The sequence below is a fragment of the Aquila chrysaetos genome, chromosome 1, assembly GCF_900496995.4.
Source record: "Aquila chrysaetos chrysaetos chromosome 1, bAquChr1.4, whole genome shotgun sequence".
Taxonomy (NCBI): domain Eukaryota; kingdom Metazoa; phylum Chordata; class Aves; order Accipitriformes; family Accipitridae; genus Aquila; species Aquila chrysaetos.
Window position 1 is genome coordinate 50,881,830 of NC_044004.1, and position 10,837 is coordinate 50,892,666.

The 10,837-nt window shown below is 52.7% G+C and overlaps 1 protein-coding gene across 3 annotated transcripts in view; it reads right to left on the reverse strand.

Annotated features, from left to right (window-relative positions):
- THEGL (theg spermatid protein like) overlaps positions 1-10,837 on the reverse strand; it is a 39,651-nt gene that overhangs the window by 27,814 nt on the left and 1,000 nt on the right. Inside the window, exons 1-9 of one of the 3 annotated variants that reach the window (XM_041125262.1) lie at positions 10,478-10,657; positions 10,125-10,158; positions 7,902-7,952; positions 6,776-6,898; positions 4,428-4,565; positions 3,993-4,113; positions 2,810-2,941; positions 2,135-2,310; positions 134-1,521 (exon numbers count right to left, since the gene is read on the reverse strand). In XM_041125262.1, coding sequence (XP_040981196.1) covers positions 1,407-1,521; positions 2,135-2,310; positions 2,810-2,941; positions 3,993-4,113; positions 4,428-4,565; positions 6,776-6,898; positions 7,902-7,952; positions 10,125-10,158; positions 10,478-10,571 — 984 coding nt within the window. In that variant the 5' untranslated portion in view covers positions 10,572-10,657 and the 3' untranslated portion in view covers positions 134-1,406. Of the gene's footprint in view, positions 1-133; positions 1,522-2,134; positions 2,311-2,809; positions 2,942-3,992; positions 4,114-4,427; positions 4,566-6,775; positions 6,899-7,901; positions 7,953-10,124; positions 10,159-10,477; positions 10,658-10,837 lie in introns of those variants that run through there. The other 2 variants (XM_041125264.1, XM_030024664.2) reach the window with 2 other exon arrangements.

The window sequence follows — 10,837 nt, forward strand, 5'->3', positions numbered from 1 at the left end:
CTTCTGGCTATTCTCAAGCCTGAGGGATGTAGTTTCACTGGGGCTCTGGCACAAAGCCCAAACTCTCATCCATCCTGGTACAGGACAACGCATGGGCTAAAAAATAACGAGCACCATTGCCCAGTGACCTTACCTTGTTCAAAAGGGTTCAAAAATCCTCTGCTTAGTGGATTATTTAATCAATTAGTGGATCCTCTTCTGGTTTGTGGTCACCTGCCTCTACTCCTTTAGAAGGAGAATCAGCCTTCAGGAGAACAGAGGGAAGATGAAGATACACTGGCACTGAAACTGCCACATGCTTTCATTTATGGCTTTTGTCCCTTGCTGGAGAGGATCTCTCTTGCCTCAGTATCTCCAGCCCATCGCCAGTGGTTGGGCTGCCAGGGCAAAGCACACTGAACCTGCAGGAAACAGATAAAAGCAATCTCCCTGTGCAGTTCCCACACAGGCTGTGTTGTTCCCCTGCAGTCCAGCTGCCAAACTGACTCACCCTCAGACCCAACTGGAGCTCAGAGTTTGTTCTGCAGAGTCTGGCACTGTTATCTGTTTTCTTCTTAGTCTTTGCAATGTGCCTTCTCCCTTAGACTGAGGGGAACTCTGCTTTTTTCAGTTAGGCTCCAAAGATCCCAATGCAGAGCTCCATTATTTTGCCCAGGGTCACAAAACTGAGTATCTGAACCGCACAGATTTAACCCACCTGTGTAACTTGTATCAAAGATGCATGCAAAGCAAAAGGCTGGATCTTCCCATTCTCCAGGCATTTGAGAAAACAGGCCCCAAATCCAAGCCAACTCAACGCACATGCCACCCCAGCATTTCCTAAGTCTGTACTAAAGCTTTGCACCTTAACAAATCCAGCCCTCGATCTGGAATTTTGCAGCCTTTTGTGTTTCTACTTCTGTCACAAGCACAAAACTTTGAGTGCCACTAAGAAGCCCTCTAAACTTCAGCAAAAATTTTGAAACCCAAGGTCAGGAGTTGTGTTGCATCAACCTACTGTGCGCCGTCACCTTCGGTTTGCCACACTTCTTTACGTGAAAGAACAATTCCTGTGCTGGCTTCCCCCAGCAGTTGTTTCATTACTTCTTTAACTATTGCAGCAAAAAAACAAGAAGAGTGATAAACTCCAGACATAACCCATCCTAGGGAGAGAGGCTTCACACATTACGTCAAATTCTGCTCGTTTCCCCCAGTGACTATTTTGTTCTTAAGGAACGACCATTTTATTTAAGTCCCCAGATAAGCCCAGTAAAAGTGGCTGCTCGTAAGGAAGTGTTCCTCCTGGGTGCTGCCTCTGCGCGGTGTTCAAGGAGGTTTTCCAGCCACAGCACAGCCCGAAGAGGGTGATGTTCCACGGGGTGATGGGGGCAGCTGGCACGAGCAGCGGGCTGTGTTTCTGAGGGAGCTCAGCGCTTAATCGGACGAGCCAGTTCTTGGACCCGAGCAGAACAAGTTGCCTTCTTAGCAGTCTCCTTCACTGTGAACGCGTCTGGGTTGAATTGAGCTGCGCCCATAGGAGGCCTGGGGGAGCAAGGACAGAGCCGGTCAATTCCGACTGGAGCATGGCCAGCTCTCAAATCTGCCTGTCAGCTGACACACCTCCACCTGAGCCCTGCCCTTCCCTGTCAAGGGGGGACAAAAGCAGTCATGCCTCTGCTGCTGTCACCGAGACACTAGTGAGAGGGGATGCCCCATCTCTCACCGAAGCTGTCGCAGCCACTACAGCCAGGCATTCCCTTATCCTCCATGAAATATCCTACCCAACATTTCCTGCAGCCCAGGTTGAGGCCAGCTGCATCACACTGGGCAACGTCAATGTGCTACACTGTGCCATGTGTCAGCTGGTTGGTTTTGATAATTGCAATTAATAATTAAGAAGTCCCAACCAGTAATTCCTATTGGAATTGGAAAGGTCCTACTTCTTCTCTTTTGATTCTCCTTCCACCTCAGAAATGCTTTTTAAACCACAATCCCTGTAGCATTAGCACATCCAGCCATATAAAATCCATGTATTTTGGAAGTGGAAGAGCAGTGGCTTAATCACACTGGCCAAACCCAAATCAACAAGGTATCACGGTCTGCACAAAACGGGCTGACAGCTGATATTTCCCCATGGCAGGAAAGCAGCACCTACCTTCTGCAGGGCTGGGCCAGTTCCACAAGCCTTGGCGTGGCCACCGTGCGCTTTGCAGCCTTCGTCACTGGCCACTCAGCATCCCGCAGGGGCACATAGTCAGGATGCAATCTTTTTGCCCTAGCCAGCTCCAGGGTCCGAGGGCTCGCAATTGCCTCCTGAGCCAACTTGGAAACCTGTGAAAGAATGGGGAGAAAGGTCCTTACAGGTGCCCCTGGCATTCAAGGGTGACCAACCGGCAACTCAGTGTACCCAGGTTCACAGCCGCTGACCACACACAGATGGCACACGATCCTGTCCACAGCTGTGTCTGGCATCAGACAAGCTGTGGAAGGAGAAATCACTGCCTGGCCAGTCCCAAAACCTGCCCTCCAGCCCCGTCTTACTCATAGCCCTTTGTCCAACCCATCCCCCAGCACTGGAGATCCCAGTTACACACTTGCCCATCCCCACAGCTGCAGGCTAGGCACAGGTCTGCCCTTCTCTGGGGATGCCTGCTGGGAGTCAGTTCATGCTCTGGATGGAGGACGAGTCCTGCTTTCCAGCCCAGGAAGCAGCCACAGGCAGCAGCGCATCCAGGGCTGCCAGGAAGAGAGCCACCAGCGACTGATCACCCATGCCCTCCCCGCTGCCCGGCGTCCCTGTCACGCATGGTGCCGGGTGATGCTGCCTTACCGGACGAATGACAGATTCAGGAAAGCTGCACTCATAGCAGCTGGTCACCTTCCTGACCCGAGGCTCTGCGAGACGCTGTAACCGCGAGGATGCTCTGGCCAAGGCCGCAGCGTTTGTAACCTTTGTTGGCACCTGCGTGGGTTCAGAATCGGGGACGGATATGCGGACACAGCTCGTCCACAGCAGCCCACAGGGACACACTCCCTCTCCAAAGGGGTGCGCACCCAGCACCCTTCCTCTGCAGACATGCTCACAAGAAGGAGCACTCTTACTTTCCCGGCACCCGTTACATTTCTTTCACCTGAACTATAAGGTAATTTTGGCGCTACTCGGATTTGTATATCAGATAAATGCCTGTAATGAGAGCCTGTGTAGCCAGGTAAACATGCAGAGAAATTTCTTCCAGAGTAATGTTTTTCATACTCATCCTCCTGTCTGAATCAAATAATTTCCCTGCTAAGGATAGACACTTAGATTTCAGGGTAAAATTGCTGGTGCAGTTAACTGCATTCCTACAGCAAAAGTGATTACTGCTGCAGGACAGGACTTCTTCCCCTATTTTTCATAGGGTTACTGATGCCAAGGCCTGCTCCAGCACAGCCTCCCTTATTTCCCAGCCCAGAGACTGCAGCCAGAAAACCTAGCCTTTGCCGTGGAAATGAGTGTAATCTGAGATTGCCCCAAGCCCCTTCACCCCTGCCAAAGCAATGACCCGCCTAAAAGGAGCAAGTTCAGAAATAGGTCTCTAAATTAGGCTTCTGGTAAAACACTGATAAAATATACATAGTGCTTGCAGGCTCATGCCCCCTATATACACAGTGAGGAGCACAGCTGCCCAACTACAAACACGACTGTACTCCCTAGGAGCTAAACAGGCCATTCCCATCAGGTTTCTCCACTTTCCCAGGCTGCTTGATCAGGGGATGCCTCCCTTGGCTCTCCTGCTATTCTAGGCTGCTCCAGCCTGGCTGTTTTCTGTCTCTCAGCAAGGAGATTTTCGAAGACCGCATCTCACTCCGAAAAGGCAGTTTCTCTCAGTATCACAAATCCCAGCAGAACCAGACAGCTTCTCCCCTCCGTAGCACACACTGGGTACATCCCAGGGCAGGATACAGGGTGCAAAAACTCAGGACAGTTTGCTGCATCACTGTCCCCTCCAAATCTCACTCAACCACCTCCTCACCTCTCTGGCCAGCAGGAACTCTGGGTGCAGCGCCTTTGGTCGGGCAAGCTCCAGGATCCGTGGGGAGGCCTTATAGCTCAGTGCAGCTGGCGATACGGGCCGCTCAGGGGACTGGCGAGGTCTGGAAGCAGAGAGTCAAGGCACCACCACTCACAGATATTCCTCCACACAGGTTGAACCAGGCTGCAGCTGGGATGTTTAAGCCTCATGCTTGCTGCAGTAGAAGGCAGCTTTGTCTTGCGGCCGTTTCCAGTGTAGAACCCACTCAGCCCATGAGAGAGTCCAGAGGTCCTAATCTCAGCATAGTTCCTGCTCTGCATTTTGCCCTCTGTTACACCCATCCTCTGTTCCTGTATTTATTACTTTGAAGCTGCACTGATGCTACAAGACCCAAGGGCCTCCCTATAGCACCCTACAGGCTTTCTGGCCTCTCACCTTTGCTGCAGGTAAGCAGCCTGGCATTTTTTCGGTTCAGACAACTTCAGCAGCCGATCAGAAGGGAAGCCAAAATCCACTAGCAGGGGACGCTCCCAGATAGTTGATTCCCGTCCACAGCTGTACAAGAAGAGGGATCTTAAGGAACAGCACAGAAGAGTTAGTAAAAGGCAACTGACAGAGAACATGATCCTGGCAGATGGTATCCTAAGTCTGGTTAAACATCTGTGCCTGCTGCATGTACAAAAGTTGGCACCGGTGCACATGGAAAAGCCACGAATAAATGGGCATTTACACTTGAGATTTCCTGACTTTAAAGGTAAATGCTGTTTGCATATGCAGAGTCCTCTTTCCAGCACCCTCAGTGCATTGCTTTCAAAGTCTAGGCCTTTCCCTGGACCATTTCAAGAAGCCACTCCACAACACAAACCTGGCACCACCTCTGTTGTTAAGCTCTGCCAATTTAGAAAGCTCTTTGTTGCAATGGCTTAATAGCACCTTGTGCTCTTGCAGTTCTTTTCATCTTGGGAACTTCCCAGGCTTGCCTAGTGCATGCTCATCCAGCTTTCCATCAGCCACTACTGTTGGAAGATGCCTGTCATCACCAGGGAGAAGGTGAGCTGAAAGGCAGGAAGGGCTGTCAGACACCGTTAGTCAGAGGCAGAAGCTCTCAGGAGGATAAGAGCCCCTGAACTGATGACAGTGGCAGAGGAGGGAAAACTACAGACAGGCATGTCTTGACATTCCTCCAGGTAGAGGAAAGCCAGGAGCGCAACACGGTTTCATCTCCATTCTCATTGCTAGGACTTCTTACAGACTAGCAATCACCATTCTGTCTCCAAAAGAGCTTCATCCCCTCCAACAGAGCTACAGATGAGTTGCTTCAAGTAATGTGGCATCACCCAGCACCACTGAAGTTTACATTTTTTACACCATTTATCACTCCTATTCCCAAACATGGACTAGTTTTTCACCATGCAGTGACAGCAGAGGTTTAACTCAAGGCAAAAGACCTGGATTCCTTCCAGCCAGCAGGATGCTGCAAGATTTCTCTGTTCATAGCACTTCCTAACCTTTAATGTCAAGATTTAGGCCAGGCTCCAAGAGGATGCAAGGGATCACTGATTGTGTCCAGGTGCCTGGCTGGGCTGCATCAGCCCCAATACAGACAGGGAACACTCTAGGGACAGACAGTCCCTCTGCACACACAGGTGTGACACATACATGTTTCCATCAAGGCACGCATGCATGCTGTCGTGGTTTAACCCCAGCCAGCAACTAAGCACCACGCAGCCGCTCACTCACTCCCCCCCCACCCAGTGGGATGGGGGAGAAAATCGGGAAAAGAAGCAAAACCCACAGGTTGAGATAAGAACAGTTTAATAGAACAGAAAAGAAGAAACGAATAATGATAATGATAACACTAATAAAATTACAACAGCAATAATGAAAGGATTGGAATGTACAAATGATGCGCAGCGCAATTGCTCACCACCCACCGACCGGCACCCAGCTAGTCCCCGAGCGGCGATTCCCCGCTCCCACTTCCCAGTTCCTATACTGGATGGGACGTCCCATGGTATGAAATACCCTGTTGGCCAGTTTGGGTCAGCCGCCCTGGCTGTGTCCTGTGCCAACTTCTTGTGCCCCTCCAGCTTTCTCGCTGGCTGGGCATGAGAAGCTGAAAAATCCTTGACATTAGTCTAAACACTACTGAGCAACAACTGAAAACATCAGTGTTCTCAACATTCTTCACATACTGAACTCAAAACATAGCACCGTACCAGCTACTGGGAAGACAGTTAACTCTATCCCAGCTGAAACTAGGACAATGCACATGATGTCTCTGCTTCCAAGCCAAAGCAGAGCTGTTGGTTGTGGTTTTGGTTTGGGTTTCTTTTTGTTACAGCAGAGGAACATGCTCCCATGTGCTTGGAGACTGAGATCAAGGTGAGATCAAGGCTGGCTCCTACAGCAGCTGATCCAAACCCAGAGCTCTAATCAGACCAGCAACCACCGCATGTTGCAGAAGCCCTTCCCACAGCCAGGAAGTGGGTGTGAGGAAATAAAAGGGCACCAAAAGTTAGCACCCCCCAGTTCCTCCTCACTTTGGAAGTCAAGCAGTCAGGGCAACTATGTTCCCATAGCACTTTCTTCCCTGCTACAGACAGCTGTTCCAAGCACCAGTACAGCCTGGTGGGTCTCAGTGGCATGGAGCTCCCTGTGGTGCAGCAGTGGCAGGAGATGAGATAGCATCTCCCCTTCCCCTGGGAGCCAGCACATCCCCCTGATTAGATAGCACCCTCTGAGCTGCCTCCTTCCCTAGGATGTGCTACCACATCACTGACCTGCACTGGTTCTTGCCAAAATCTTGCTTGGGCTTGGCCAGTGCAACTGTTCTTGGGGATGGTTGAGCTGTCACAGCACGCCATGAGAGGGTCCAGATTGTCTCTTGGTTTCCCCACACGAGCCTAGGAAGAACAGCAAGGGTGTGAAATTTTAGAAACATGCACAAGTGTGAAATGTGTTTGCTGGGGTTATCCTTCCCTGCCTAGGACGGCACACGCACACGGTCCCTACAGCTCCCCACAGCTGTAAAGTGCTGCTGCCATGCCCTAAGCCCTCACCTTCTCTGGTACGGAATTTCCTAACGCTGTCCAGGTGGTTGCTGTCAACTCAAAAAGAAAAGAGCCTTCAAGTGATGAGTCTGGTTGTACAGTTCCCAGTGGATGTGCAGAAAGGGTCATTTCACTAAATCTCTGAAACCCCTGGGGGAGTTTCATGATTGCATTTTTCTTGCCTCACCATTACCATCTAACCATACCACAGGTATGACAGTAAAAATAATAATAATATTATGGTCAGGGTGTGCCATGGAAAGTGGGTGCGGTTTTGCAGCATGTTAGTGGTTACTGTCCTGTGCCCAGGGCAAATTTGGAGTTGCTCATCCCCCACTGAGAGAGAGGCCATAGTGGGAGAGGGTACCAGGGTAGTCAGGACAGGGAACAGCAGGGCGATGGGTTTGTGGAGCCTTTTTCAAGCACAGCGACTCCTATCCAGACAATGGAGAAGAGACGTTATCAAGAGACTGTTGCCCTGGCTTGTCAAGCCATAGGTTGACCATGCAATGCAGACAGCAACTCTGTTCCTAAAGCTGGACTGCGTCCTCCAGGATACAGCAGCCTGTGGCTCCAATGAGGTCTGGTCTCCTTGCAGCACAGCACCATCCTACCCCGCAACATCTCAGTGGGGCAGCAAAGGCAAGACTCACGTCAAGCCCAGGTTTTGGATTGAAAACAAGAAAGAGCAAATTGAAGAGAGCCCCTCACGCACCGAACATCTCAATCTGGTTTTTTGGAGCCACTTCTGCTCTTGAGAGGAAAGCAGTAGCAAGACAAAGGCAAAGGCTCTGCACTGGCTGAGGCCCCATCAGTCCCCAGCCCTCGAACCAGGGCTGTCTGGGTGCCTCCTTACCTGGGATCATTTGCACAAGCTGTTTTCTTGGGTTCTGCAAGTTCTCGTATCCTGTCAAAATTGCAGAAAAGGACAAACATGCCATTAAACATACAGTTAAACCAACAAAGCATAAAGAAGCTACTGCTGTACTCAAAGCCATATAACACACTCTCCAACACCCGTGCCTTTGCCTCTATCCCTTGCAAGAGTGCATTTAAGGGATCTCTGTCTCTCCAAGTTACTTTCCATCCATTTAATCTGGTGAATTCACCAGCCCATGGATTTTTGTGCTCTCTCTTGGATTGCAGAGACACAAATTTGCAATTCTGCCCTCACTGTGGGGTCCCTTTGGGACATGGCAGAGAGAGGGGGAAGATACTTTTCTGGTTAATAACATGCCACGTAACCCCAGAAGGTAGAAGATGGATGATCTCCCAGCCTACAGGAGCCCAGATGAACAGAAACACCTGTTATCAACACTCTTGTGGTTTACTAAAAGGCACCATGGAGACAGCACTGTTCCCACATGGCTTTAGGAGCACAGATGAAGACATGGTTTTTTATTTATCATTTTATTTCAGTCCATTTAGCACAAAGGTCTTAGACACTATAGAGACACAGGAATATACATGGTCTGTGCCCTAGGAGCAGCACTGAAAATGTTTTTACTGAATATTCATCAGACCAAAACCTTTCAGGAAGATCAGATATAGCTGTCTGCTCCTCTTCTCAAGTGTCCCAGGCCTGAAATCCCAGTGGCTGGGAAGCACTTGTGCTTTGTGAGCCTGGGTACAAAGAGAAGGATGAGATGATGCCAATGCCACAAGTGCGTTGCAGAATTCCCTGGTGTCACGGACCAAGCCCACATCCACCCACTGGGGCTGCAGGTGCCTGTCCCCAGCCAGCTGGGGAACAACCACACGATGCGGGCAGCTGTGGAAGTGCCCCACCATGGAAAAGCACGGAAGGTGAAAGCCTGGGGCATTGCTTCCCTGCTTAGTATCACCCGGCAATAGGGCATCATAACCCTAGAGAGGAGCAGGGACACCCACAGAAATGTTGGCCGACATAAAACGGTCTGTGCTTTGGGGACACACCTGTGGTTTCTCTGATGGGGCCAATACCTCTAGTGAGATGCTGAGCCCCAGAAAACACTTGCCAGAGAGCTCAGCGCCGCAGAGACCAGTGCAATGGCAGGCTGCTGTTAGAGCATCCTCACCACATGCTCCCCGAGAGATGCCCGCCAATGTTATCTCCCCATCACGCCCAACCGCTGGTCACAACACTGCAAACACAGCTCCCACTGAGGTCCCGCAGAGGGAACTGCCTGCAGGACTTTGGCCCCCTGCCGCCAGTTCAAGATGGGACACGCTCAGGAAGGCAGCCATCATTTCAGGAGCCAAAAAGCAGTTTCAGCTGTTCATTCCCAAGTGGCTCCCCAGAGGCTTTTCCTCACAAAGGTGCGAGGGGGTGAAGGATTACCACGCGGAGGTCCCCCCCAGCCTAGCTGCACTGCAGAGCTGGCTGCCTCTCTCTGCAGGCAGGCTCGTCACTTTTCCTCTACTGCTGGCACAGATCCACCGTGTAGCCACAGCCAAACCTAGCACAGAGCACACGTGGCCCTAGTGCCCCACATCGCTGGCTTGGACACTGCTGTGCAAACCTTGCGTCATGACCTAGCCAAGGGACGAGTCACACATATCTCCAAATCAGGTCCCTCAACTCACTTGACAATTGTGAAGGTTTTCTTTTTTTTCCCCCAATTACAAAAAAAAAAAAGATGACCTTCTACTCTTTTATGATGGCAAAAGCTACAGACAGACCGGCATCCCCACACAGGACGCATCTGCAGCAGATCTGCAACTTGAAAGAGTTAGGCCACCTCACTGACAAGGGGACAGTCCTGGGAGAGCCTTTGCCGTTTGGTCCCGGCGGGGAAAAAGAGGCCTCGCTGCAGCCAGACGAAGAAACGCCGCCTCAGCTCACACAGACTCATCGCTTAAGGGGGGGTCAACTCCCTTTGAGATCAATTCCTTGTAAAGCAAAGGGTCACGGACAGACGTTGCTTGTCATGAGAAGCAGGGGGAAGGGCAAAACCCGGCATCATTTTCTCTGTGTGTTTATCACAGCGTCACCCGCTGTGGTATCGACCCGCCGCTCGGCGTAAATCCCCGACCCCAAGAGAGGTGGGGCACGGCGTGGGCACCCACGCAGCAGGCCGGGGCCGGGAGGGCTTCTTACCTGTCGCGTGAGCGGGCAGGCAAGGAACGAGAAACTGCAAAGACAAGAAGAGGTGAATTTAAATGCTGGGCAACACCTGCAGCCTGGGCTGCCCGCTCTTCAGGGCGAGACAGTCACAAGGCGTGTGAAGCTTGTGCATCTCCTTAGGATACGACTGCCTGGCAGTTATCCGCACCGTTTTTTCCCGGTGCCGCGGCACAGCGATGCACCGGCACACCGTGAGGGGCTCCGCATTCACCGCCGGGCGCTGGCAGCCCCCGAGCCCGCGGGACAGAGCACCCCCGGCACCACCTCCCCTCACCAGCATCCTCCGCCGCCGCCTGGGACGAGCACCGCCGGCGGCCGCTGCTGACCTGCGGGCGCCATTTCGGGGAGCCACGTGCCCCCACGAGCGGCAACGGCCCCGCAACGGGCTGGCGCCGCTCGGCCCGGCGGGCACTCCCACATCCGGCGCCAGGGGCCTGCCGGCCCGCCAGCCGAAGCCCCCGAGCTCCGCCGGGGCACCGGGGAGCCGCCGCCGGAGCGGCAGGGAGGGAGGGGCCGCCCCCCGCCACCGCCCCGCTCCGCGCCGCGCCCCTCCCCGTCCCCACCCACCGGCGCGCGGCCCGGCCGCCGCCATGGCGCGCGCTCCCGTCGCCACGGCAACGGCGGCGCCCGCAGCCCCGCCCCGCCCCGCCCCGCCCCGCCGGGCCGGTAACCGGCGGCTCCTCCGG